The 27,544-nt window shown below is 58.1% G+C and overlaps 4 protein-coding genes across 6 annotated transcripts; 1 reads left to right on the top strand and 3 right to left on the bottom strand.

Moving 5' to 3' along the window:
* Positions 1-873: 873 nt before the first annotated feature.
* On the bottom strand, positions 874-8,231 carry CILP2 (cartilage intermediate layer protein 2). The gene is made up of 8 exons (XM_084760269.1): positions 8,117-8,231; positions 7,346-7,444; positions 6,898-7,170; positions 6,280-6,435; positions 5,101-5,379; positions 4,808-4,916; positions 3,829-3,986; positions 874-3,725 (listed from the first exon to the last, which is right to left on the bottom strand). The coding sequence occupies exons 1-8, from the start codon at positions 8,178-8,180 to the stop codon at positions 1,354-1,356; spliced, it is 3,510 nt and encodes a 1,169-aa protein (XP_084616395.1). The 5' UTR covers positions 8,181-8,231; the 3' UTR covers positions 874-1,353.
* Positions 8,232-8,660: 429 nt separating this feature from the next.
* On the bottom strand, positions 8,661-14,611 carry YJEFN3 (YjeF N-terminal domain containing 3). 2 transcript variants are annotated; one of them, XM_084760118.1, is made up of 6 exons: positions 14,365-14,605; positions 11,519-11,627; positions 10,306-10,416; positions 10,068-10,181; positions 9,848-9,998; positions 8,661-8,909 (listed from the first exon to the last, which is right to left on the bottom strand). In XM_084760118.1, exons 1-6 carry the CDS (start codon positions 14,427-14,429, stop codon positions 8,704-8,706), a joined length of 756 nt encoding a protein of 251 aa, XP_084616244.1. In that variant the 5' UTR covers positions 14,430-14,605; the 3' UTR covers positions 8,661-8,703. The 2 variants fall into 2 exon arrangements, with proteins under 2 accessions (XP_084616244.1, XP_084616243.1); XM_084760117.1 differs by lacking the exon at positions 8,661-8,909 and having other exon boundaries at positions 9,183-9,998; positions 14,365-14,611.
* Positions 14,612-14,629: 18 nt separating this feature from the next.
* NDUFA13 (NADH:ubiquinone oxidoreductase subunit A13) lies at positions 14,630-22,397 on the bottom strand. The gene is made up of 4 exons (XM_084760121.1): positions 22,243-22,397; positions 15,691-15,769; positions 15,012-15,083; positions 14,630-14,864 (listed from the first exon to the last, which is right to left on the bottom strand). Exons 1-4 carry the CDS (start codon positions 22,334-22,336, stop codon positions 14,675-14,677), a joined length of 435 nt encoding a protein of 144 aa, XP_084616247.1. The 5' UTR covers positions 22,337-22,397; the 3' UTR covers positions 14,630-14,674.
* A 134-nt stretch (positions 22,398-22,531) lies between these two features.
* TSSK6 (testis specific serine kinase 6) lies at positions 22,532-26,226 on the top strand. 2 transcript variants are annotated; one of them, XM_084760119.1, is made up of 3 exons: positions 22,532-24,236; positions 24,806-24,944; positions 25,244-26,226. In XM_084760119.1, exon 1 carries the CDS (start codon positions 23,058-23,060, stop codon positions 23,877-23,879), a length of 822 nt encoding a protein of 273 aa, XP_084616245.1. In that variant the 5' UTR covers positions 22,532-23,057; the 3' UTR covers positions 23,880-24,236; positions 24,806-24,944; positions 25,244-26,226. The 2 variants fall into 2 exon arrangements, with proteins under 2 accessions (XP_084616245.1, XP_084616246.1); XM_084760120.1 differs by having other exon boundaries at positions 24,806-24,947.
* The last annotated feature ends 1,318 nt before the right edge of the window (positions 26,227-27,544 follow it).

Below are 27,544 nucleotides of genomic sequence, written 5' to 3'. Positions count from 1 at the left end.
AGGCCCTGTGCTTTGAGTCCGGCAGGCATAGGACCCTCCTTTCTTGGGGCGGGGATGTGGCTCCCTGGCATACACAAAGCCCTGGTTCCATCATAAACTGGGTACAGGCCTGCTGTCCCAGTACTGGGCCATGGAGGCAGGAGGCCATCCTCAACTATATAGTGAGTCTAAGGTCGCCAAAGACCCCTCCCCCAGGACCCCACTGATGTCTCCACTCCTGTTGGGACTCACAACCTGAGCTTTGGGCATCAACCAGCCTGCTCACTGGAGTTGGGAGCAAGTCAGGATTCTGCCATATCCTGACTAGGCTAGGAGTGGTGCCCGAAGCCCCTGTGGTTAGCCAAGGTATGGCTGGGCCTCTGCATGAAGGTGCCCAGGCCAGCACAGTGGCCTATGTTGAGGAAGTCCAAGGCAACAGAGGAGGTGATGCCTACCACCTGTCCCAGAAGCTTCCTCAACAGGGCCCCTCCTTACCCTGCAGTTCCGGGCTGCTAGCCAAGCACAGCTGCCAGGAGGCTCCCAGGCCCAGCCAGCAGCCATTATGGAGCTACTGTGTTCTCTGGTCAGGGTCTTGACTCTGCACACACGTGTCACTGCCACACCTGTGGCACCTGACACCTGCAGCCCGGCACCTGACAGCTGTGCCAGGCCACCCTTAGCTCTTGACACGCAGGACCACGTGTGCCTCCAAGCCTTCTGTTCTTGTTTGGTGGGTTTTGAATTTCAGAAACAGCTGGCTTTGTAGCCCAGGCTGGCCTGGGTGTCAGAAAGCTTCTGCCTCAGGCGGCTGGGATAACAGTCTGCTCAGTCAGGTGTGTGGCTCAGCCCCACCCACCCAGCCTCTATCCCATTCAACTGACACAATGGGTTGGGAATAAAGCATTTTTAATTGAGCCCTATAGCACCTGCCCCCAAACCCTAAGGGCACTCCCAAGCACCATGGGAACGGCAAACCACCACGGGGCCAGCCTGGACCCCCACTCACACCGACTCACTGGGGCTTTATTTCAATAAATATGACCTCAGAACTAAAGCTGGGGCAGGGAGATTCACAAAGTTCACCAACAGGCTTCACTCTGGGGCATCGGAAATGCAGGACAGGCCATGGGAGTGCGCCAGAGCCTGCCTCAGCTAGGCCCAGGCCTTGGGTTTACCCACAGCCGAACATTCTGTTTCTGGTCACAGAGCCACAGCTGCCTGCCCAAAACTTCCACCACCACCCATAGTTTTTGTCTGGACCAAATTCTGGGCAGGGAACGGAAAGGGGACCCAGAAGCCTGGGGCAAATAGGGCGAGGCTGTCTAAAAACACAGGAGTCCAAAGCAAGGCAGAGGAGCAAGGGTGTGGACCAGATCACTGTCTGGAGCGCACCCCGACAGGGCCGGTGTCCCCAGCCTGGGTTTGGGCAATCCGGGAATCGCGGATGGCCTGGCCCATCTCCCTGCGGATGTCGCCAAGCGCCGAGGCCGGGTTCTCCAGCAGCCGCTGGAAGAGGCTGGGTCTGGCGGGCGGCTCACGGCACTGGAAGGTGACAGCGGTGCCTGCGTCTGCTTTCATCTCCCGGGAGAAGCCGTCGGAGGAGCCGTCGAAGCAGCGGCCGATGGCTATCTCCTTGGCCAGCCGCGGGCTCTGATCGGTGACCGTGTAGATGCCATAGTTGTGGCCCAGAGCGTCGAGCGGAGCCAGCATGGCGAAGGCGGAGGGGTCGTCAGCGGGAGCCAGCGGCGGGTGGCGGGCTAGATAGTCCTGCAGGAGCGTGTTGACGGCCACGCGGCGGCAGCTGCCCTGCGGAGTGATGGTCACCAGTGTCCTGTCCACCTGGCGCTGGTCAAACAGCATGCCGCCGCACTTGAACTCCACGCAGGCGGCCGAGATGCCGGGATGCTCGGGGTGGCGCACGCTGCGGGTGTCGCGCAGCCCGTAGAGGCGGCCGTGCGTGGCCTCGTGGGTGCCGCCCGCGTTGTGCGAGCGCACCATGTACTCCTGCGGGCCCTGCAGCCGCACCTTTAGGAAACACGCGCGGAACTCCTGTGGGTTGGGCCACCAGGCAAGCAGGTCGCCGGTCCACGAGGCGGGCGCTCCCTCGCGGAACGGCACCACGTCGTACTCATACTTGTCCTCCTCCACGCGCGAAAATCGGAAGTGACTGTCGGTGACTGGCGCGTCCTCGCAGTCGCGTAGGCGGCGCCACGGATACACTGGCCCGTGCGCCTCGGACTCGTGGCCCGCGCGTGGCCGCGCAAGGTTCAAGCGGAAGCCGGTGCGCTTGAGCGCCGGGTCGTCGTGGTCGGTGCGCTGGTAGCCGAGGCGCTCCAGGTAGGGCTGCGCCACGCCCACGGTGGCCGCGGACGCGCGTGGCCGCGACGGCGCGGCCTCCAGTTCCTCGCCGCCCAGAGTCGCGGTCACAAAAGCCGTGTAGGCGTCGGGCCGCTCGGCGTCGCAGAAGGCGGGCACGCACGCGCCGTTGGGCCCGGTGACCGCGCTGTCGAAGCGGCCCCACGCGCGTGGGTTGGACGTGAAGCCCGGGGCGGGCTCTAGGTTGAGCAGCGTCACCACCACGCCCTGCACCTGCTCGGCGGGCGCGAAGCGGTCCGTGCCGTAGGCGCGAACCTTCACGAAGCAGCGGCGCCGCTCGGGCACGTCCAGGTTAAACAGGCGGCGCTCGCGCACGGTGAGCGCGCCCACGAGGAACGCGCGCTCCTCCCTGCGCACGCGCGCCGCCGCCGCCGCCGCCGCCTCACGCCGGAAGCCGCCTCCTCCTTTTTCAGCCCCCTCCTCCTCCCACAGACCGGTCTCGGGATCCAGCGACCAGAGCGCCAGAGCCTCGGCGTGGCCGGGCATGCGCACGTGCTCGGCGTCCACGCGCACGGCCGCGCGCGCTGCGTGCAGCTGCTCGTCGGAGCCGGGCGCGCGCAGGTCCACCGCGAACATGCCGTAGGTGCGCAGCGGCGCCAGCTCACCCGCGCTGTCCAGAAAGCGCAGGTCGCTGGATGCCGCGGCCGCCGACGCCAGGTCACGAGGGTCCACGACGGTGACACGCGCCTCCACGGGCCCCACGTAGGGGCGGCCGTCAGGGTGGTGGAAGGTCCCGGGAGGCAGGACTAGCTCGCCCAGCGCCGGCGCCGCCACCTCCTCCGCACCGCCCAGCGGGATTGCCCCGCCGCGCTCCGCGTCCAGCAGCACTGGCGCCGCCTTGCGCAGCGAGCGGACCTCGTGATACACGCCGGCGCCGCGAGGGTCGAAGGGCAGCACGCGGACGCTGTCCACGAACTCGCCGCGAGGGTCCACGAAGGTCACCACGAGGCGCTCGGTGGCCGGCGGCACCTCGATGGTGAAGTCGCCCTGGTAGGAGGTGAAGCCTATGGGCGCGCGCCCCAGCAGGATGCTAGCGAAGCGCAGGGGCTCCCCGGTGTCCGCTGCCACCACGCGGCCGCGCACCAGCCCCCGACGGGGTAGGCACTTGCGACAGCCACACTCGGCCACCACCTTCACCGGGAGCACGTAGCCGGAGCAGCGAATGTCCCTGTTCTCCAGGCGCAGCACTGAGCAGCAGCGAGAGCCTTCGTCCCCACAGCGAGGGCCTGAGCCCACTGGGCCCGGGCAGCGCGTGTCCGCGCACAAGCCAACGTCCAGGAACGTGGGGCCGCCGCCGGGCTGGCCGCAGTCGTCCGGAAGCTTGATCAGGTGTTCCTGGGGTCGAGGGTCGCAGGCCGGCTGGCCGGGAGCTGGGGAGTCCACACAACCAAGTCAAGGGAGGGAGGGTGAGGTTGCGGGGAGCGGCTGGGGCTGGGGCTCACGGGGGGGGGGGGGCGGGACCGAGCCACTCACCGAGCACGGTAAGCTGCGCGGCGCGGGAGCGCACGGCGCCCGCCTCGTTCCAGGCCTTGCAGTGGTACTCCCCCGCCTGCTCCTCGCGAAGCCCTCGGAGCTCCAGGTGTGGCCCAGAGCCGTGCTGGCGCCGGTCCAGCAGGGTCCCGTTGTGGAACCTGAAGAAGGCAGTAGGTGGACCGCATCGTGGGGACCCTAAGAATGGTGGCCCTGACTGCCTCTGTCCCTAGGAGGCAAGGGCAGCCTCGCCTTTTCTGCACCCTGTACGAAGGGGAGACTGAGGCTGCCAGCCCCTCCTACGTTTTTGTTTTGTTGAGACATGGTTTCATGAGTCTTAGGCTCAGTGGCCCAGGGTGACTTTGAACTCCTGATCCTCCAGCCGCTACTTATGGGCCCCAGGGGGCCTCCTCCTCCTCCTCCTCTTCCTCCTTCCCCCCCCCCCCAAGACAGGGTTTCTCTGTGTAGCCTTGGCTGTCCTGGACTCACTTTGCAGACCAGGCTGGCCTCGAACTCACAGCGATCCGCCTGCCTCCGCCTCTCGAGTGCTGGGATTAAAGGTGTGCGCCACCTCTACCGGCTTTTCTTTTGAGACATGCCCCCCGGCCCCCCCCCACCCCCACTATGTAACCCAGTTCATGCCCTCAACAAGCCTCCTGCCTCAGCTCATGGTCTCAGTGCCAGCTGGAGTCATGCGTTCATCACCGCACCTTCGTTTCAGAAGGCTTTTAAAGTGCTGCAGCGGGGCTGGAGAGATGGCTCAGTGGTTAAGAGCGCCACCTGCTCTTCCAGAGGTCCTGAGTTCAATTCCCAGCAACCACATGGTGGCTCACAACCATCTATAATGTAATCTGATGCCCTCTTCTGCAGATAAAGCACTCATATGCAATAAATAAATCTTAAAAAAAAAAAAAATAAAGTGCTGCAGGGTGCTCTCCTCTCCCACCGAAAGCAGGCTCCCTGGGATCAAGTAGACACTCACCAGGAATATTTCTTGGGCATGGGTGTCCCCGAGGCCTTGCAGCAGAAGGTCACATTCTGACCGGCTTCTCGTACTCGGGACTCGGGGTGCTTTACCAGGTACGGCTTCCCTGAGGGGTCAGAATTGGCCAAGTTCATGACCCAGCTCCACCCCAGGGGCCCCCTTTCTCCACAGTCCCTCAGGGACAGCCTGCCTCACCCCGTCCTGTCAACAAGTGAGTCACACCGTGGTTTTCCCCCTTAGCATGGAACATCCTCTGTCACTCACATGTTCTTGGCTGCGGGGACACTCACCTAACTCCTCAAGGACGATGGTGACCACAGCTGAGTTGGAGCTGTTGGCACTGGCCTGGGCTGTACCAGCAGAAAACCCATTCATCTGGGCGCTGACGTTGGCCTTGCTGCCAGCACAGACTCCAGGAAGCCGGAAGGTTCCATGGGTGCCACTTGTGACTACTGTGCCAGGTCGGGCTCGTAGGGAGACCTTGGCTCCTGGCAGGGGTCGCCCAGATGGGGTGACCACTGAGCCCAAGAGGACGTGGTCAGGGCACCCGCAGGTGTCAGAGCTACACCCTAGGAGAACGGGGGGGAGGGCAGAGAAAGAGCTCTTGGGGAAAGCTTTGCACTCAGTCCTTCAACAGACATGTAACCCTGCCCCCCTCCCCAATCTGGGCTTAAGTCAGTTTGGAGACAAGGCTAAGTGGGCAGAGCCAGACCAAGGGGAGGAACTGCATCCTGAAATGCAGAGAAGGGAGCAAAGAGAGGGAGCCTCAAACGATGGTGAGGACTCACGGGGGACACCTAGGCAGGGGCTGGGTGTGAGGGCACTGTCTTGGACAACATCTGTCTCCTTTCCAAGGCTGCTGCTTCTCCACAAAGTGGAAAATTCCAGTGGAAACTTCAGGGCAGAGGCGCCGGGTGGGGTGGGGCCCCCACCATTGGCCACCTCGTGCCCCCACCCTATGAGGGCCCTGTTGCAGCTGTCTGCAGACCGTGTTTGTGTAGCCCGGGCTCGAGTGGAATTTCCAGTCCCCTCCTGGCTGGGCTGCTGTCTGGCCCTGAGAGGGCTTGGGCATGGTGTCTGCCAGGGTGTGAGCGCGTGTCTGCGTGGGCGAACAGGACAGACCCAGAGTATGCAGCTGCCTTCAGTCGGCACAGAGAGATATCTGTGTGTGTACACCGGGGGAAATGACCCCTCAGGTCTGCTCATATTTGCTCTACTTCCACCGACCCCTCTGTGTAGTCTCCTTGCCTAGTGCAAGCAGAGACCTGGGTTCTACGCCCAGTAAAAGGGCATTCGGGATGTGCGCAGTCACGGCCCAGGAAAGGTATTGCCAATATTGGACCCTTTAATGGCCCGGCCTCTTCAAGCCCTGCCCTTCAAGGCCCCACTTCAACTACTCGCGTCCTCTGGGTTCTTTCTTATGCGGGCCCCACCCCTGGCCTCACCTCTTCTGGCCCCGCCCCTCCTACCTGGGCAACGGGACCTCAAACACTTCTGTGCCTCCTGGGAGCTCCCGGGACACGTGTCACCAGACGAGCTTTGACAGCTGCGGCGGCGCAGGCGACGGCCTGGCCCGCAACTCTTAGAGCAGAGGCCCCACGCGCCCCATGCGCTCCACGCTGCCTCTGCGGAACAAGGCGGGAGATGAGATGGAGCTGCCTACACCCCCCGCCCCTGGCAGCGGGCTCTCTGGACTATGCGGGTCCGGTTTTCCCAGCATACACGCGCCCTGACTGCAGGGGTGCAAGGGCAGACAGTAGTCCTGCTCAGAACCCATAGAGTGCAAAAGTGCCGCCTCTGCTCACTGCCGGATGCGCTGCTGTTCCTCATCGGACTTAAATAGGGGCTCAAGTCATCTCCCAGCACCGAGGTGTTCAGGATGGGCGCATGGGATCCTGGCACGCCAGGGCACTGCTTGCTGCAACCTACCTCCTCCCCTCAAACCAATACCCGCAGGCTGGTGGGCGTGTCTCATTTAAGCCACGCTCACAGGGCCCCACCCCGGTGCACACCCATCTAGGGCCTCACTCTCCAGGGTCGCACTTTCGCTGTCCCCGCCCACACAAGTCCACAGGCCCCGCCCTTACCCAGCGGGCAGCGGAAGCGCACGTGGTAGTTGGAGCAGCGGCGGCCTCGCGGCTGCTCGCGGTTAAGACACCAGAAGCCGCGCGCTGGGTTGGCGTGCACCCTCTCGCCCACGGCGGCAGGTAGCGCCCACTCGGTGGTGCGCGCCTCCAGCGCCAGTGGCTTTGGACACACGCGCGCGGGACCGTAGTAGAAGCGGATAGCGGCCAGGCTCTCGAAGTCACCATCTCCTCCTGGGTGGTCCACGTTGAACCATGACGTCCACTCGCTGGCCTCTGCGGGCATCGCACGTTGAGCTGGGGTCCCCACCTCCTGCCAGTCCCTCCAGCTTAAAGCCCTGGGGTCAGGGCCTCCAGAAACTGCGGTGTCCAAGGACTCCTCATTCTCCCCACCCTCCCCGCTGAGGCCACCAGACCCAGGTCACACAGGCGGGATGCTGAGGTGACTCACCCACCCAGTCCTCCAGGGTTGGGGAGGGCTGGCCGGGGTCTGGCAGCTGTCCTTGAAGACCCTTGGTGGCTTCGGTGCGTTCTTCAGTGGGGGTGGCGTCTGTGGGAGTGCGAGGAGACACAAGATGGGACCAGTGAGACCCACCTCTGGTGCAACAGGGAAACCATTGACCATCGCATTTCACGAGGTAGAAAACGGAGGATGCCAGAAGCCCTGGGGACTGCAGGCAGCCCCTCCCTGGAAGCCCTCCCATTACTAGCAGCGGACCCTGAAGCCCTGTCCCTCTCCACAGTTTTGGTGACTCTCCGTCCCACTCTCTCTCCAGGCCCAAATACAAGCTAAGTCGAGCGCATTCAACTGTGCCTCTGCCTGCAGACGGCTTCGGTTCTCTTTCTGGAAGTTCCTCCTGCGACCCACTCTCCAGATGGGGCGCAAGGTGTCATCTGATTAAGTCCTCGGCTACTCTGACCCCCAGCTTTCCAAGATGGACTAGGAGGGGTGACATGTACAGACGAACCCCTTCTTCCTGGACCCTCAGTCTTCCAAGAAATGGGCTTGTCATCAGCCCCACGGAGGGACAGCTCCGACTCCTTGGCACAGATTTGGAGACCTAACAAATTAGAGTTCAAAGCCCTGGCCTAATGCACCTTCCTGAGAAGATGGAAGAGCTCTCTGGGAAGCTGGAGAGGTGTCGCTTCCCCCTCCCCTGCCCTCCCCCGCCTACTTTTCTGCGCGCGTGGCTGACGGCCTCGGGGTCCCTGAGCATCTCACCTCGCGCCGTTGCTAGTTGCGCAGCGGCGAGGCAGAGACAGAGCAAGGGCAGCGGCGAAGCCATCGCCAGGTCGGAGCGGCTCCGCGAAGCTCTGGGATCCGACTGGGGCGGGTCTGGATGCTGCTAGGGACTGATGGGGAGGGACGCGGCCGCAAGCCACGCCCCTACAAACCACGCTGGGTAGCCCCTCTTCGATGCCTCCCGCGCCGCCTCCGCCCTCGGACTGCCCTGTGTCCGCGCTCCTTCCTCCCACCTACTCCAACTGTGTCCTGAACCGAGTGGCGGGGCGCCATTTGGCCTTAAACTTGAAGCTGCTGAGTTCTTTAGAAGGCTGGAGTTCTCTATGCTCTCTAACTTCGGTTCTAAGTACTCTAGGCCACCCCCGACAATCTGGAAGTCCCTCCCGGGCCTACCCTCCAATCTAGGAAGAAGCCCCCCCCGCCCCCCCGGCCCCCGCGCAGCTCCTCTCGTCAATCCCGGAGAGAAAGTCCCCTCTCCACCCGCCCACTTCCTGGTCTGGCACACAAAAGAGGCGGGGGAAGAAGTGGTTGAGATGTTTATTATTTCGGGTCCCAGCGCGTGCGGGTCATAACGGGGCTACGCTGTCGGTGCCGGTATATTTTGGCAGGTGCAAGCCAAACTTGCGGCGCACGTCTTCAGGCACAAACCTGCCGGCCACAAAGTGGTGGCGCCCGGAGAAGCGGCTGGAGCAGCTCTTGGGCGCCGCGAAGGACACCAGCACCTCGGGCTGCACCGCATCCTTCGTGTCGTCGCCAGCCTCGGCGTCCCAGCCTAAGGGTAGAAGAGGGGGAGCTGGGAGGATCGCGCCCCCCCCCCCCAGCTCTGCCCTGCCTCCCTCCGGGCACACGGGGCGGGAGGGCGGTCAGACCGCCTCCACCCTCCCGCTACACCGTTTCTGCCGCCTGGCTAGATCTTCTGAGCCGTGCCTCCCTCCTCATCCGACAGGAGCCGCCTCCCTCACACCAGACCTTTCTCATCCCCCTACCGCTGTGAACTGTGACTTGAGACCTGCTCCTTCAGAACTGTGCCCTCACCTCCCCACCGGGTTTGATTTCTCCCTCCCCCGCCCCTGCCTCCACCCCACTCCGGACTTGCGCGTCTTGGCTCTCAGACCCAACCTGTGTTAAGTCTGTCAGGATGCTACCCTCGCCCTAATCCACCCAGGAATGTCTGTGGACAACCAACCCGGATTTCTTCCCTGTCTCAGGCACTAACCAGAAGCCGCCTGCTCCTCTCTCTGACTAGAGGCTTCCAACTGCAGGGTCCCTCATTTTTCCAGGACTACCTACAATCTCCTCCCTCGGACTAGATATGACTTGACTTTGGACGGGGATGGTCCTGGGGCACTCCAGCTAGGCACACCCCCATGTCGCCCCACAGAAGACTGGGCGCTGTTTGTCCCTAGCAGCTCGCAGCTCGCAGGTGTGGTTTCTGCCTAGTCTGTCCTGTAACAGGACCAGCGGTGGATAGTGCCCGTTGAGCCGGGCACCAGGACCGAGGGGACACCGGGTCCCTTGGAGCAGCCACTAATATCATCCCCATCCTTAGGACACGTTTGAGACAGGACGAGGGCAGACGCGGAAACTGAGGTTGAAAGAGTTGGAAGGGAAAAACAGGCTGGGGGCGGTAGGGGGATGGTGCAGATGGGGAGACATTGGGGTGGATGGAAAGACGGGCTGAGGTGATCAGGCTGCCCGTGGGTAGCGTGCCTGAAGGGACGTCCAGGCTCACGAGCGGGATGGAGAGCCGCTTCAGCGTGGCCAGCGCGCGCGCGCAGGGCCCGCCCGCCTCCGCTGGCCGCACTCCAAAGCCAAGCACAGCGTCCACCACCAGCCCGTACGCGTCGTCAATGAGTCGCACCTGCGGGCGGGGGCGGGGTCAGGGTCTGCATTCGGATAGGCCGAGGCAGGGCAGGGCGGGCGCAGCTACCTCGGCGGGCAGGAAGGACAAGAAGGGGATGTCCATCTTCTCGCACTGCGTGGTCAGGTCTCGGTGCAGGGCGTCGGCGGATCGCGCCGGGCAGAAGATGCTGGGCTGGTATTCCTGGAGGAAGCCCGGGTTTGGGGTTCGGTGACGATGGCGGCGGGAGGGAGTCCGCCCCGGCTCCAGTGCCCAGTGGGGACCCCAGCCCCAGCTCTGTCCCTTGCCCTAGGCCCCTGCTACTCACGAACACCCGCAAGTGCCGAGCACACGCCAACCCCACCGCGCCATTCTGCTCCGGGCCGCACACGACCAGCACCGTCCTCTGCTTGCGCGAGAGCGAGGGCAAGGGGAACGCCTGGGATATAGCATATAAGGGCGACTCGATGGGGGGAAACTGAGGCAGAGGGTCAGAGCTGTGGCAGAGAGATGGTTTGTGCCCAGGGCAGGCCAACTCTGCCCAGGTAGACTGCGAACTGAATTGGCCTCTGCGCCCAGGCCCAGTGTGGTTTGTTTACGCTGCCTGCACTTCCAACACATTCCCACTTTTTTCGTGCAGCTACCTCCAAGTTACAAAGTGGGGTGACCCCAGAGGGAGGTCCGCAAGCTCGGCGCCCGCCCTGTCTCTGTCCCGCTCCTGCCTTCTCGCTATTTCCCCGTTTGTGTGCATTCTATTTCAGACGCCCAGTTCGTGCGTATTTTTGGTTGTTTGAGAGGTTTCCACTCTAGCTCAGGCTGGTCTTGAACTTGCAGCAATCCTCCTGCCTCAGGCCCCAAACTGCAGCGCTGGCAGCTGTGAGCCACCACAAGAGCAGGCTGGGCTACAGAAGAGGGCCGTAAAGGAGGCTACCTTCAAACTTCTGAAAGGACCTGAGTTTCTTTCCTGAGACCCACATGGTGGGAGAACACCAGCTCCTACACACTACCCTCCCTGGTCCACACGCTCACATTCACACACAGGAGTAGGGGGCAATAAAAATGTAATTTTGAAAATAATTGTCTTTTTAAAATGCAGGGCACATTCGGACCTTCCTTGAGTATATAGGACCCCAAGGCCCAGCTCAGCAAGAGCCTCTGACGTCACAACACTCTTCTGTCATCTTGGGGACACTTCTGGGGTGAAGTTTAGCTGAGCCAGATACATCTAGTTTGAGCCTTGCTTCAGACAGACCTCATTTGACCCACTGCGGCCCCATCCCGCCCATCTCAGGACCTGCTTCCTCATGGGGGCATTTAGGGGTGCGCAGATGGCAGGGTTGGCTGTCAAGGAGGTCGCACCTCTGGGAGACCCAGGCCTGCACCTCAAAGGTCTCAGCCCCACCCTGTGGGTGTCTCCCCATATGAGTCTCTGGGGACCCCACTTCTAACGTGGTGCCTGGCCTGTTAGTGAGCTTTCTTGCCCTTCAGTTTCCCCACCTGAGTGATGGGTTTATGTAACCCCGAGCAAAGGGGGCTGGTACCTTGGTCACAGCCACCGCACTGGCGTGCCCGCATAGTTCCACCAGCTGCTGCCGCCCAAAGCGGTACTCGTCTAGCAGCTCCCGCTCCAGGGCTGCCGCCTCCGCGGTGCTGCAGGTAAAGTTGGGCAACACGCTCAGAGAGGCAGACAGGGTACAGAAACTCGAGCATGGCTGCCCGGACCGGGCCGAAGGCACTCGCCTCGTCCTCACCCACGAGGAGTCCCAGTGACCCTGAGCTGAGGGTCCATCTCTCTCCCAGTTTCCCCATCCCACCAGCTTGGTTTGAAATGGCAGCAGCAGCAGCCTGTGGCGCGTGCGCCCTCTGGTGGTGAGAGTAGCTCCGCGGTGGTTTTTATTGCCCCGAAGCTGAGTGAAGGAAAGATGAAAGCAGACTGATTCCTCCTGTGCTGCAAGGTCTCGCTGTATAACCTAGGGTGTCGCTGGACCCCTAATCCTCCCCTCAGATTTATAGCTGGTGTGCCCTCCCATCCCAAACCTTAAAAGAATTTGATTTCTGACCCGGGAGCCAGGGAGTGGACTGATGATAGGGCTTGTGAAAGTAGTGCTTTTTTGAAGCTTGCAGATTAGTCTGGCAGCTCATTTAGGAAAATGGAAGGGGGACCTTCAACTGTGAGACCCTTGACAGCCATCTTCAGGGACAGTGAAATCAAGATATGTGAGCCTGGCTTGGTGGCCCACTCCTTTAATCCTAGCACTTGGGAGGATGAGGCTGGTGGGTGGATCCGCGTGAGTTCATGGTCAGCCAGAGGTACATGGTAAGACTTGGTTTGGTTTGGTTTTTTGAGACAGGGTCTCTCTGTGTAGCCTTGGATGTTCTGGACTCACTTTGTAGACCAGGCTGGCCTCGAACTCACAGAGATCCACCTGCCTCTGCCTCCCAAGTGCTGGGATCAAAGGCGTGCGCCACCACACCTGGCGTGAGACTGCCTGGTTGTTGGGGTGTGTGGCTTTACCATCGCTTGGCTGAGTCTCATCTCCAGACCACCTCCAGCAGAGCTGAAGGCAAGAACAGCTTACAGAATTCATGAGTGTCCTCAAAAGTCATTAGCAGCTTAATGCTGCATGTGGCTTAGCAGAGCATCTGCCAAGCATGGCTGAGGCCTTAGGTCCCACACCTAGCACTACGGGGAAAGGGGGTCTTAAAACTTAGTAACAAGTACTGAGCACCTTGAAGTGCAGGGACCAGGGCAGAGGCAGGGGCCTCGGCTTGCTGAAGGGCAGGCAAGCTGGCGAGGCACGTGTGTTCTGCTACAAAACCAGAGCTGGGGGTAGGACAGTCCTGTGCTAACAACCCTCTCCACTTCCTGTCCAGCTGTGGCCTGGTGGGGTGGGGTGCCTACTGCCCAGCAGGCAACGCTAAGAGATGAACATCAGGCAGGCATCCCAGAGGACAGGAGCCCCAGGAAGCAAGAGCACGTGGAGCAAGTCTGGAATGACACAGGATTAGAAACAGCTGGAGCAAAGTTAGAACTTGTCGGGAACAGGACAGGCAGGGCTCAGTGCCACGCCAAGACACACGGTCACAGCTGAGCTTGGTGCGCACACCTTTACTCCTAGCATTCAGAGGCAGAGGCAGGTGGATTTCTGAGTTCGAGGCCAGCCTGGTCTACAAAGTGATTTCCAGGACGGCTAAGGCTGTGCTACATAGAGACCCTGCCTCAAAGAAAGAAAAACCACTGCGGAGAGGACACTTCCAGTCAGAAACATGAGAGCAGGAGCCCCTGAAGGAAAAGGTGTCTGTGGTGGTTAGACAGAGGGGAAACTGCCCAGCTGCCCAGCTCCCAGGACAGGACAGAAGGCCCAGACATGGCGGCACATACTTGAATCCCAGCACTTGGAGGGTGAGGCACTATTGTCCCTAGTCCTGAACCAACTGGGCTGCTTATGAAAAACAAGGTTGGGGGGCTGAGAGGTGGCTCACTGACTAGGAGCCAGCACTGCTCTTGCAGGGGACCCGAGTGCCGCTCCTTTCAGGGCACCCAAAGCCTCCACAGATACCTGCACGGCAAACACGCGAGGAGAGATGCCGTAGCTGTTAAGTTGCTTGCCTTGCAGTTAGTTTAATTCCTAGGACCCATGGGGGTGGGGCGGGGGTAAACAGTTGGGTACAATAGGTGTGACTGTAACCCAAGCACTGGCGAGGTACAAACAGGAGGCTCCACGGAACTCGCTGGCCAGCCAGTCTAGACAGTGAGAGAGACTGTCTCCAGAAAATAAGGTGGGAAGAGGATTGCCCCCACTCAGGCACAGCCATCGCCTTTTTTGTCTGACAGCCATGGTGGTCTCTGCAGGGGTGGGGGTGCTGGCCTCTTCCCTCCACTCCGCCTGCAACTATAATGACAGCTGGGACAGCGGGACGTCCTGGAGGATAACCCCATCAAGGGCAGCACTGGCTCTGGGGGAGAGTGGATGAGAGTGGGTGGGAGCCGCAGGACAGGGATCTCTTTTCAGACCCAGTGTTGATGGGATCCCTTTCTAGGGCACCCCAGGTGCTCTCCCCTCACACCCAGCACCCCTGCTTACCTGGTGGCATGCATACACAGACTCCGGCCTGAAGTGAGCCTGGGCTTTGGAAACAGCATCCTAACCCCATCCCGGGCCTTCTGTGGCTCCCAGTGGCCACTGATATTCAAACCCTCTGCCTGACCCCAAGTCCCTCATGGTATTGATCTCAAGCCACAGCCCTCTCTGCCGGCAAGTGGAAAGGCTGACTTGCCTAAAGAGTGGTTTTCTTGGCTAGCTCCAAGTAGCCCCTAGGCCCCATCCCAGTCACTCTCCTGCCTCCAGCCTGCAACCATGGTCGAGGTCCCCTGTGGCCTGCTGACCTGAGAAAGCGCCTCTCTTCTGGTCCCTCAGCAGGGCTCAGATCGCTGGGTGCACTGCTGCTCATGGTTGCACAGGCAAGCGGCTCCCCGCTGCCTTTTAAGCATGCCCTGGGGGCGGAGCCCTGTGACCGAGCGCCTGCAAATCAGGAACTGTGGGGAGGCGCTGCGTGCAGCCATTGGCCAAAGAACTGGGGATGACTTAACCCTGTGATGGCCGGGCAACAAGCCGGTCGGTCGGATAGGGATCCGCAATGGAGTCACATGATGGCATTTATTGGACTATTCTTTATTACGGGCGTCGGCTTGGACCCTAAGTGTACCAGGTGAAGCCGAAGGTGGCATTCAACATCTCCTCCTTGGTGCGCAGCCCGTACAACTCGCCGAGGAGGGGCGGCACCCATCGCGTGGTGTGGAACACAGACTCTCCCACCTTCCAGTCAGGCACGTCTTTCATGATGATGGCCTCCTCTTCCAGGTTCTCCCGAAGCATCTGCAGGATCCTGTGGCCACAGGGCGGGGCTGAGCTCACAGCAACCACTCTGTCCCTTCCTTGACCCAGGGCCCCTCCCAGGCCCTGACAGCCCCGCTGGACCACCACCCGGCCTACCTCCGCCCACCCCGGCCTACCTCCGCCCACCCGGGCCTACCTCCGGTCCTTCTCTGCCAGGAAGAGCGGCATGAGGGCAATCCGGGCCTCCAAGTCCTCGATCTGCAGGCGCCTAGGAAACCACGACACCCAGTCGGGGTCAGATGTGGACACAGATACGAGGACAGGGCACAGGGTGCTGGCGGGGAGGGGCGGTGGGGCAGGGCTGGCCACCAGAGGTAGGGTAGGAGGGCAAGGCCGAGTGCAGCTGGCACAAGCTACTGCAGCCACAAAACTGTTGGCTTCACACTTTCCTTTCAAATATTTTTTTTCAACCCTAAAAATAGCCCTGTCTGATGATCTGTATGAAGGGGGGGCACACCCATCACCAGGCTCTGGCCTTACAAAACCAAGTCCCTTTGTTCTCAAAATAGCAGGGTGCTGGGCCTGCAAGCCTTCCTCCCGCAGTCCCTATTATCCCCACAGGGAGTGAGGAAACAGAGCCCAGAGACAGGGCCCAGGAAGGACTCTCTCTCCAGTGACACTACGACACTCATGGTCTTGGTCTCACCAGCCTCCAGGGGACCTCCCTCCCATGGCTCGGTTTCTTTTCTTTTCTTGGTTTTTCGAGACAGGGTTTCTCTGTGTAGCCCTGGTCACTTTGTAGACCAGGCTGGCCTCGAACTTACAGTGATCCACCTGCCTCTGCCTCAGGGCCGCGGTGGTGGGCAGGGCCCTACCTGCGCTCCCGGTTCCACTTCATCATTCTCCAGTAGCCAAAGACGAGGGTCCCGAGGCCCACAGCGAACATGCTGTACCCTGTAAGAGAAACGAGACCTCGCTCTGAGCACGGCGCCCCCAGGACCCCAGTCAGCAGCACTGGGTCTGACCTCTTCGCTCTGTCCTCTGCTTCCCCAGACGGTCTGCCTCTCCTGTGCCACAGTCAGGGCACTGTTCAGTCCTTTCTGGAAGGTATAGATCAGCAAGGACACAAGAGAGCGCCAGGGTCTAAAACAGCAGTTGTGACCCCTTTGGTGGGGACGAATGAGCCTTTTCCGGGGGTTACATATCAGATTTCCTGCATATCAGATATTTATTACCATCCATAACAGTACCAAAATTAGCTATGACACAGCAATGAAATAATTTTATGGATGGGGTCACCACAGCATGAGGAATGGTATTTAAGGGCCGCAGCATTGGAAAGGTTAAGAACCACTGTTCTAGAAGGACAAAGGCCTGGTGCCCTGGGGTCTGCACAGCCTGTTCCTGACTCCAGGGTGGTGTAGGCACTGCGGGTTCAGCAGGGTAAACCACCTGCCCTACACCGGGGGAGACAGGGGCTGTCATAAATAATTACTGAAGACCAGCAGGGGCAGTGCCAATCCTGACTGACAGGACAAGCCCCAGGGGTCACCCACCAGTGACTACAGATAGCATGGGGAAGGCTGGGCCACGGGGGGGGGGGGGGGGGGGGGGAAGGGCAGGACACACTCTGGGGTGCAGCCTGACTGGGTCTCAGCAGGGCTCTAAGGGCTGCCTGGATCCTCGGCTAGGTCAGGCGCTAAACATTTCTTATTCACCCAGTTCAGACTCAGAGACACCCCACTCACGGCTGCCATGGCTGGGAGGTACAAGCTCTCTGGGGGAGCCCAGATGTTTGCCACCATCCTTGGCAGCTGACTGTGGGGTATAGTCACCCAGCGCTGCAACCTCATTTTTAACAGCTAAGAGAACCCTAGGGCCCTGCTCTTCAGATTCAGCCCAGGATCTTACTTGAGCCGCTTGCTCCCTGTAATTTCTCAGAACAGGCCCTGGTGGGGAGCTCTGGTCCTTGCATGTGAGCACCCCAGTGTGACCTGGCTGCATGGAGTAAGCATCTGCACCTGGCCGGCTACAGTGGTCACTGGGGCGGGCTACATTTCAGGAGGTGTAGAACTCACAACCTTCACTTCAGGGCCCAAGCAGCTAACGGTGTAGGAGGCACTGCCACCCTGTGCCACCTTACTCTTTCCTCAATCAATAAGCTTGAGATAACAGAACCTCTGCTGTTCCCTTGCAGAAACCCATGGGCAGGCCATGAAATCCACGTGGAAGCGACAAGGGCAGCAATGGCTGCTTTCGGGAGCAAAGTTGCAGGATTCAAGCTCACCCAGCAGCTGTGGGCACAGAAAGTCATGCTGGCACAAGGACAGTCACGTTTGCCAGCAGCACAGAACCAGGCGTCCACAACCCACAAATAAACCCTCACATTTTATGGCCAATTGGCTTTGGACAAAGATGCCTCAATAACTGGGGGGGGGGGGGGGGGGGAGGGGCGGCGGGGGACAGGAATCTTCTTAGCCCAGACCTCTGCTCTCTCAGGGGATGGGGCTCAGTGTGAGGAGTGCTTGCCCGCCTACCAGGCAGGTTTCCTGGAGCATGCCTGAGATCCCACCACATGGAAAGTGAACGCAGGGACATCAAGAGTTCAAGGTCATCCTTAGCTACATATCGAGCTTGGGGCCAGCTGAGGCCACATGAGATTCTGTTTCCAAAGAAAAAGAAAAAAATAAAAAATAAAAAAAGATGGCAGAGGCAGGCGAACCTCTGAGCATTAGACGCCAACCATGTCTAGATCAGTGTTCCTATAACCCTGGTCCAAACAGAGAAGACGCGCACAGTGTAGTGCCGTCCTCCCACCCCAACACCCAGAATGACACACACGTGTACTCTAGACCGCAAACACCAACCCCTTACATACGAGAAACAGGTAACGGGCACTGGCAATGAAAACATCTGTAGAGTGAGTATCTGAGAGTCACACGGGACCAAATAGTCACTAATAGTAAAAAATCACATAAACTGGTTTGGTGGCACACATCTAATCTCAGCCCTCAGGAGGCAGAAGCAGGCAGAACTCTCTGAGTTCAAGGCCAGCCTGCGCTACAAGGTGAGTTCCAGACCAGCCAGGGCTACAGAGTGGGACTGTTCCAAAAACCAAAGTACCAAACCCAACGATGACGACGACGATGACGACGACGACGCAGAACAGCGGAGGTGCCTAGCTGAGAGGAAGGGGCAGTGCACACCCAGCCAGTCAGGCAGATGGCGGCTTAGGGGCTTCCCCAGGCTACAGCAGGGGCCAGTGACCAGGAGCAGAGCCACAGGTAGGATTGCTGACACAATGAGTCCCACCAGCCAGTTTGGGAGCTCATGGGGACAGGACTGGCCATGGGCAGCCAGCCTGGAAGTGCAGCTGTGAGCAAACACTGGGCCACTGCTGCGGTGCCCTCGCCCACCTGCAGCCAGCAGGGACTGCAGTGGGTCTGCACAGAGGAGTGGTGGCGCAGGAGGAGGGGCAGCCTGGGCTACACAAAAGCCGTCTCGGGGCTGGAGCCATGCTCTATGGTTAAGAGGAAGAGCTCTGTTCCCAAACCCACACTGGGTGATTTACAACCACCCACAGGGAACCTGCCACCTCCATGGCACCTGCATGCATATGTGCATGTACATATAATTAAACCTCAGCCGGGTGTGGTGGAGTACGTCTTTAATCGCAGCACCTGGAAGGCAGAGGCAGGTGGATCCCTGCAAGTTTGGTCTACATAGAAGCCAGCCTGGTCTACATAGAGAATGTCAGGCCAGCCACAGCTATATAGCGAGACCCTGTCTCTAAATAAAATAAATAAGTAAGTAAGTAAGTAAGTAAGTAAGTAAATGGTACAGGACGATAATGCCCAGTGCAGCTGGTCAGGAGCTGGAGGGAGAAGGCACATTGTGACTTCAGAACCAAAGGAAGGGCTGGGACGTGGCTCAGGTGGCAGAATGCTTTCTTGACAGCACCAGCCCAGGCCACACAGCCACACCATGTAAACCAGGCCTGGTGACACCCAGCATTCGGGAGGCAGAGCACAAGGATCAGACACTCAGGGTCATCCTCGGCTACAGAGAGAATTCAAGGGCCACAATGAAAGCTTGTCCCTAAAATAAATAAACGCAGGAATACATAGAAATAAAAAATAAGGCTGGGTGTAGTTGCTCATGCCTGTAATCCCAGCACTCGGGAGGCAGAGGCAGGCAGATCCCTGTGAGTTTGAGGCCAGCATGGTCTACAAAGTGAGTCCAGGACAGCCAAAGGCTACATAGAGAAACCCTGTCTCAAAAAATAAAACAAACAAACAAACAAACAAAAATAAATAAATAATGCATGGTATTGGTGGACCACTCCTTTAATCCCAGCACTTGGGAGGCAGAGGCAGGCGATTGCTGTGAGTTTGAGGCCAGCCTGGTCTACAGAGTTCTGGACAGCCAAAGGCTACATAAAGAAAGAGAAACCCTGTCTCAAAAAAACAAAAAAGAAAAATAAATAAGCAAGTAAATAAATAGAATAAAGAAATCAATAAACATGGGGCTGGAGAGATGGCTCACAGGTTAAGAGCACTGCTTGCTCTTCCAGATGTCCTGAGTTCAATTCCCAGCAACCACATGGTGGCTCACAACCATCCATAATGTGATCTGATGCCCTCTTCTGGCCTGCAGATATATATGTAGGCAGAGCACTGTATACAAAGTAATAAATAAATACATCTTTAAAAAAAAGAAATCAATAAACAAACAAACAAACAAGCGCTGCTGACTTGAGCCCACCAGTGCAGGCAAGGCGCAGCCCTACGGGCACATGCTATGTAGGAAGCAGGGCGCTAGCCTGAGTGTGCTACACTTCAGAAAGCGAAGAAAGGAAGAGAGGCGGGCGAGCTGGTAAACAGGACTGCTGCAAAGGGAACCCACAGACAAGGAAACTGACTTCACAACGCCGTCCTCCGACCTCCACTGTCCCGCGTGCCCTGTACACATTAGTGCACAATGATAAATATTAAAAACTGAAGAAGGCCAGGCAGTGGTGGCACATGCCATTAATCCCAGCGAGTTCCAGGATAGCCAGGGCCAGCTCTGGCGGGGACGCGGGGTACTTGCTGCTCTTGCAGGAGACCTAGGTTTAGTCTGCAGCAGCTCCAAGGCAGTTCACAACTGCCTGTAAGGTCAGTTCCAGGGGATCCAATGTCCTTTTCTCGTTTGCACAGCACCAGACACGCATGCAGTGTGCAAACATACACGCAAGCACCCAGACGCCTAAAAGGCTGGCAAGATGGCTCGGTGGGTAAGAGGGCTTGCCGCCAAGCCTGCATTCGATCCGCAAGGCCCGTGTGGTAAGGCAACTCTCCTCTCAGGTTCTCCCCTATCCTCCAAACGCACCAAGACACATGCGCGCCAGCATCCCTGCACACATAAATGTAACAGCAAGAGAGAAAGTCAGGGGAGAGAGAGTACGTGGGTGAGGGACTGATCCACTGCAGGAGTAACTAGGTGAGACCCTGGGTGATGGGGAGATGGGTTTGTTCCTTGTCACAGCGCTAACCTGTAATCTGTTCCAAAGGTGCTGGAGACAGGACACTAGGTCACTCACTTTTGTGCTTGGTTGTCCTGCCAGCTAAACCACGAACACCAAAAAGGCCCCAAGTGATTTTTCGTTTTTTTGAGACAAGGTCTCTCTGTGTAGCCTTGGCTGTCCTGGAACTCACTTTGTAGTCCAGGCTGGCCTCGAACTCACAGAGATCCGCCTGCCTCTGCCTTCCAAGTTGCTAGAATTAAAGGCGTGCACCACCACCAAGCAGCTTTTTTTTTTAATTGCATAGTTTGCACACATAATATGCACAGTAAAGTCTGATGAATTAAAATCCAAAATTCTGCCTGGGAGGCAGAGGCAGGTGGACTTCTCTGAGTTTGAGGTCAGCTGGTCTACAAAGCAAGTCCAGGACGGCCAGGGCTACACAGAGAAACCCTGTCTCGAATAAACAAACAAAACAAAACAATCTAAAATTTGGGGCTGGAGAGATGGCTCAGTGGTTAAAAAAGCTGCCTGCTCTACCAAAGGTCCTGAGTTTAATTCCTAGCAACCATATGGTGGCTCACAACCATCTAGGATGTGATCTGATGCGCTCTTCTGGCCTGCCAGTGTACATGTAGGCAGAGCACTGTACACAGAATAATAAAAAATAAATCTTAAAAAAAATAAAATAAAATCTAGGGCTGGGCAGTGGTGGCACAAGCCATTAATCCCAGCACGCTGGCTGTGAGTTCGAGGCCAGCCGGGTCTACAAAGCAAGTCCAGGACAGCCAAGGCCACACAGAGAAACCCTGTCTTGAAAAAAACCAAACAAACAAACAAAAATCTAAACTTCTAGAAGCCTTAATTCATAGAACGTGGAGTCAGCAAACTCAGGTTTTCAGAAGAACATCAAGTGCTCTTCACCACCAACTAACTCATCTCTCCTAATTCTTAAGCTCTTTTTTTTTTTTGTGGCCTTTTTCTAGGGTGAGACATCACCATGTAGCTAAGGATGACCCTAAACCCCCAGCGCGTCTGCTTCAGCCTAAATGCTGAGATGGGGGCATGCACCACCAGTCCGTTCACGCAGTGCTAGGGATGGGGCCCAGGGCTAGGAAATGCTAACCAGGCACTCTACCAGTTGGGCCCCAAGTCCTGACTAACGCAGTTCTGGAACTCTGAGCACCAAGGCTAGGGACCTTAATGTTTTCCACATTCTTACCCCGTTGAGAGCAATAATAAAATTCTACGTGTTACTTAAAGCGCTTTATGGTGGGCACATGCCTGTCACCTGGGCACTATGGGGGCAGAGGTTGGGGGTGGTGTGGGGGTGTCAGGAGTTCCAGAGTGGCCTGGACACCATGAAAGCCTGTGGCGGTGGGGAGTGGGGGTGGGTAGAGAACGCCAGTGAGGAACCAGCACTAAGGAGGCAAGAGTCTGAGACTAGCCTGGGGTCTACGCTAGGTTATAGCTAAAACACAGAACCTCCTGCCTTGGGAAAATCTGTCTGTCATCCCATCAATCGGCTGGAAGAGGCAGGATTGCCACGAGTTGGAGGCCAACCGGTGATATATAATAAGCCCCATCTGAAATATAAATAAATAAGTAAGTAAGTAAGTAATGGTGAAGCCCTCGGAAGCGGAGGCAAGAGATCTAGGCCATCCTCTGCTGCAGAGTTTGAAGCCAGCCTAAAACAAATCAAAGCCCCTAAATTCCAGGTAAGAGCTTCTCGCAGGCTTAGTTTCCTAACCTGTGAGAGCCGAATGGAAAATCTGGGCAATGACCAGTCTGTCCTCCCGGGATGTTGCGATACAGAATCAAGATTCCAACTCTGCCTCCCGTCACACTGAGGACACTGACGCCCGCTCCCGCCTAGCCGCATAACGGAAGCCCAGCCTGCGACCTGGAACAGAACCACACTGACCCGACAATCCCCGGCGGGGTAGGTTCCGCTTGTAGTCGATGGGGCCATAGCCCCCAGGTGGGGGCATGTCCTGCTTCACCTTCGATGCCGCCATACTTGTAAGACCCGCAACTTCCGGTCACCAGCGGAAGTGAGGCGACGCGTGGCCGCCATTTTGAGTGTGGCGGAAGTTCCGTCGCCCGTGTAGTTCCCCGGCGATTCCGAAGCGTTCCGCTAGCTTGCTGCGGTCCTGAAGTTATTCCTTGCTCAGGCTTCTAACAGGGCATGACTGTGGTTGGCACCTAGAGCTCTCCTGGACGCCCTTGTACCTTGCACTAAAAGTTTTGGCGTTCACATACTTTCCTTCTTGAGCGATGACGGCCAGGCTCGAGGTTTGCACAGGATGTCCCTTTCCACCCATCACCTTCAGGGGCCAAGGCAACAGGCCGGGCACCACGAGCCGAGCACCATCACTTCGGGGAGAAACCCATCTTGTTCCACACTAGTGATCAGTCCCCTCGCCAGTGGCCTCTCATGAGGAACTAACCATTCAGGGCGATTGAGTCACAAAGCCTGAGAAGGGCTTAGGGAGTCCGCGGGGCGGGGGGAGCCGGAAGGGTCCCCACCCCAAGGCCGAGTGACGCCCGCAGTCACTTCACAAGGCAGAAATTGTTACCCGGGCAATAAAAGTCATCGCGGCTGTACGGCCTTGGGAGTGGGCACATGGGGGCACAGGGGTGCAGGTGCCAAGCACCATGGGTTAGGCCCGAGATCGGTGTCTGGCCGCCCCCCCGACAGCAGCCACCTCCTGCTCCCCGTGCGCCCCGGGCGCCATCATGTCGGGCGACAAACTCCTGAGCGAACTTGGCTATAAGCTGGGCCGCACGATAGGTGAGGGCAGCTACTCCAAGGTGAAGGTGGCCACCTCCAAGAAGTATAAGGGGACGGTGGCCATCAAGGTGGTGGACCGCCGGCGAGCGCCTCCGGACTTCGTCAACAAGTTCCTGCCTCGAGAGCTGTCCATCCTCCGGGGAGTACGGCACCCGCACATCGTGCACGTCTTCGAGTTCATCGAGGTGTGCAACGGGAAGCTGTACATCGTGATGGAGGCAGCAGCCACCGACCTGCTGCAGGCGGTGCAGCGCAACGGGCGCATCCCGGGGTCGCAGGCGCGGGAACTCTTCTCGCAGATCGCTGGCGCCGTGCGCTACCTGCACGACCACCACCTGGTGCACCGCGACCTCAAGTGCGAAAACGTGCTGCTCAGCCCTGACGAGCGCCGCGTCAAGCTCACGGATTTCGGTTTCGGCCGTCAGGCGCACGGCTACCCAGACCTGAGCACCACCTACTGCGGCTCGGCCGCCTATGCGTCACCTGAGGTGCTCCTGGGCATCCCCTACGACCCCAAGAAATACGACGTGTGGAGCCTGGGCGTTGTGCTCTACGTCATGGTCACCGGGTGCATGCCCTTCGACGACTCGGACATTGCTGGCCTGCCCCGGCGCCAGAAGCGCGGCGTGCTCTATCCGGACGGCCTCGAACTGTCTGAACGATGCAAGTCTTTGATCGGCGAGCTGCTACAGTTCAGCCCGTCCGCCCGGCCCTCGGCGGGCCAGGTGGCGCGCAATGGCTGGCTGCGGGCCGGGGACTCCGGCTAGGAGCCGGGGTTCTCGCTGTTCCCGCCGCACCAGGCCCTGAGCCAGGGCGGTGCACGCGCGACGGGCGAGCTTCGGGAAACCCGCGAAGTCGCCGCGCGCCACTGCGCACGCGCCCTGTCCCTTCCCCTTCCCCCAAGGCGGCGGCCCACAGAGGTCCCCTGTTGGATTCTGATTCCTCCTGCACAACCCAATTGCTGGAGGGCGCGTGCGCACCCTCGATTTCTGGCGAGAGGGCCCCAGGAGGGGCGCGAAGAGAAGAGAGAGAAGCATTGCGCCTGGGCGGAATGAGCTCCTGCTGCGCGGTGGGTGGCCCCGGCGGAGAGAAGTTTCGGGCAGGCCGTGCACGCCGAGTTCCAGGTTGGAACCTGCAATAAATTCGCTCTTCCTCGCAAGTGGCTTTAGCGGTGGAACCTTGTCACTGAGCAGGAGGGAGGGGAGGATTCAGCGCTTTAGAGAAAGGCATGTATATTCTAGCGTCAGATCTAAAAAGGGGGTTGGGAAGTTCGAACTCTGATCTTTCAGGTCCCTCTCCAAACTAGACAAAGTTTTAGAGGCTCTATAGTCATACCCCGGGGTGTAATGATGCTCGAATTGAGATCAGCGGGAGGGGAGGAGGGGACTGCTTGTCGGCAGGAACTGAGCATTTACAGATGTGGAAACCGAGGCCCACACAGGTGTCAGTTGTACAGCAACAGCCGTGGTTTGTACTCAGGTCGCTTGAAGCTAGGAGTCCTGGGTGACGGTACTTTCCCTGTGGTGAGAATTTAGGCCGGTTGCTACTGCTGCTGGTGGTGGTGATGGTGTGTGTGTGTGTGTGTGTGTGTGTGTGTGTGTGTGTGTGTGTGTGTGTGATGCTAGAGCAAGGCGTGGTTACCCCAGACATCTCACTATGCGGCCTGGGCTGGCTTGGCACTTGGATTCTCCAGCCTCTGCTTCCCGAGTGCGGCGTGTACTGGTTGGTGTGCAGCCCCATTCTGCATGTCTTGGACCATGGCCCTGCGACTTTCAGAAGAGGCTTCAGCCATCCTTGCCTTCAACAAGCCGAACGGAAGACAAGATGTGGAGGTAGTTGTGAGGAACGCCAGGGGGCAGTGGCTTCCTGGGAGAGACTGGAGCTGCTTTGGGGGCCCTGCCCAAACCGTTAAAAATGGCACATAACAGCATGATGCTGGGGACGTTCCTGGGGCTGGAATAGGAAAGGAAGGAGAAAACGGAGGGGACCCTGAAGAGCGAGGAGGCAGCTGGGAGTTTTGCCTGTGATTTTACAGGCGTTTGGTGACAGTCACTGGGAGGGCCACGTGGTCTGAGGGGGCTGCCTGCTTGTGGGTCTTGCAGTGCTTAGCCCCTGCTCCCCTTCTCCACAGGTTTCTGGTGCCCTGGAGTCGAGTGTGAGCCCTTTACTCATGCTGGGCCCTGACCGCCTCATCAGCAGATGGGGGAAACTGAGGCTACAAGGAGGGGAGGGGCCTAAACTCCACTGCTGGCTGGAATACGCCAGAGCCCAGGGAGAAACAACCGGTGGGGATGGTGGACAGAGGGGGCCTGTGGACACGAGCTGTGCTCTGTACTGAAAAATGGGGGCAGGACACCATCCTTGGGGCATGAGGAAGGGTGTGGCTCAGCAGACCAAGACAGGGGCTATAGCGTCTTGAGATCCCAGCACACTCAGTGAGTCCTTCACACAAGTTGAACTATACCACCCACTTCCCGTTGCCCTCCTCCTGGTGTTGGTGATGGAACCCAAAACTTCATTGTCACTAAGCAGGTGGTCTCCCTCCCGGCGAGCCCCAGCCCTTGAGGTGTGAGGTGTGGGGGTGTATTATAGGTGTGGGCCATACCGCTGAGCCACAACCTCCAGGTTTGTTTTAGAGACAGGATTTTGCTATATAGCTATGGCCAGCCTGGGCTACTAACTCAGTAGACCAGGCTGGCTTCACACTCAAGAGATCTGCCTGCTCTGCCTCTTGGGTGCTGGGATTGATTAAAGATGAGCACTACACCTGGCTTCTGTTTTCTTGGCTGGTCTTGGTGTCAGCTGACAGCCTTTACACCAGCTCCTCCGTGCAGGTCGTAGGGAACAGATCTAAAGATTCCTGTTTCTCTGCTTAAAAAGCTGCTTCAGTGGCCCTGGGGCAACTGAGGCTGTGCCTGACTCAGAGGGGAAGAAGAGGATTAAAGGCATTGTGTGCCACCACACCCAGCCCAATTTTTTGTTTTTTGTTGGGGGCAGTCCCTATATATAGCCCTGGCTGTCTTGGAATTCACTCTGTAATCTAGGTTGTCCTTGAACTCAGAGATCCACCTGTCTCTGCCTCCTGTGTGCTGGGATTAAAGGTGTTACGTGTCACCAGGTCTGGGGTTTTTGTTGCTTTTAGTTTTATTATGTATGAGTGTCTTATTTGGATATATGTCAGTGCACTGTGTGTTTAGAGCCGGAGGAGGCCAGAAGCTATCAGACCTCCTGGAGTAACAGATGGTTGTGAGCTGTTAAGTGGGTGCTGGGAATGGAACCTGTGTTCTCTGAAAGAGCAGCTGGCATTAACCACTGAGCAATCTCTCTAGTCCCAGCTTAATCTCTCCTACATAAACGGTTTTCAGTGATGCTGGATGTCTGTCATCCCTGCATTTGGGAAACAGAGGATCAGTTCTCAGGCAGCCCAGGCTCAAAACAAAACAAAGCTGAGATATCAAACTGAGCATCTCAAACTGATGCAGACCCGAATGAGCCCACAGTTCTGGCTGATGGGAAAGAACACCCCCAGCAGAGAGGCCAGAGTGCCTCGGATAGGCGAAACTCAATTGGGATTCTCACCTGAAACCCCTGACTGTTTAGGTCAAATAGAATGTTATAGATAGAACTCATGGTGGTGAGCCAGGCATGTGGGAGGCAGAGGCAGGCGTGTGAGGCCAGCCTGGTCTACAACCAAGATAACACAGAAACTGTCTTGAACTGAAAACAAAACAAAAACCCCAAAACTCACAGCAGGGTGGTGGGTTGGTGGGTTGCCATATTCAAAAGGCATATGCACCCCACCTTTCACTCCTCTCCTTAAGAAAGGCCACCAGAAGCTGAGACAAAATGCTGGGGCCCAGGAAATTAAAGAACAGTACAGTTGACATTTGGTCTACTTCTTTATTGTCCTTCAGGGTCTCAGAATTCCCAATGATACAATGCGGCTACCAATTTCAGCTCATTTATTGGAACATCTAGTCTGGTTTGGTGGCAAACTCTTAAAAAAAAAAACATTATCAAAGATTTAAGTCACAGTAAATACAAGTGGTAGCTGCCCAGCCCCATACCCTGACTACTGTAACTGTCTGTTATACACATTGAGGATTATAAAACTGACCACTTTCTGCAAAGTTTTCAGGCTGACATGACTCAGCACGGGGAGGGCCACCCTCCCTCTAAACACCATTTGGACTGAGACTCAACGTGGCACAGGTGTGTGTTACAGCCAGCAGCACTCCGTCCCTTACTCCCTTCTGCCTGGGGCAAGCTTTGGCTTCCCTGAGGTGGGGGGGGGGGGGCTTGGGGGACGGTCAGGTCCTGAGGCTGCTCCTGGGGCCACTGTCCCACCCCCACCCCCGGTGACAACAGAAGTTTGGCAGAGATCTGTCTTGTTCTCAGCCCCTTCAAACCTGTCCCCAGCAGTGAGGGAAGG

The sequence above is a fragment of the Acomys minous genome, assembly GCF_964271855.1.
Source record: "Acomys minous genome assembly, chromosome: 15".
NCBI lineage: Eukaryota > Metazoa > Chordata > Mammalia > Rodentia > Muridae > Acomys > Acomys minous.
The sequence above is the reverse complement of the archived record's forward strand: the minus strand, read 5'-3'. Positions and strand labels throughout refer to the sequence as shown.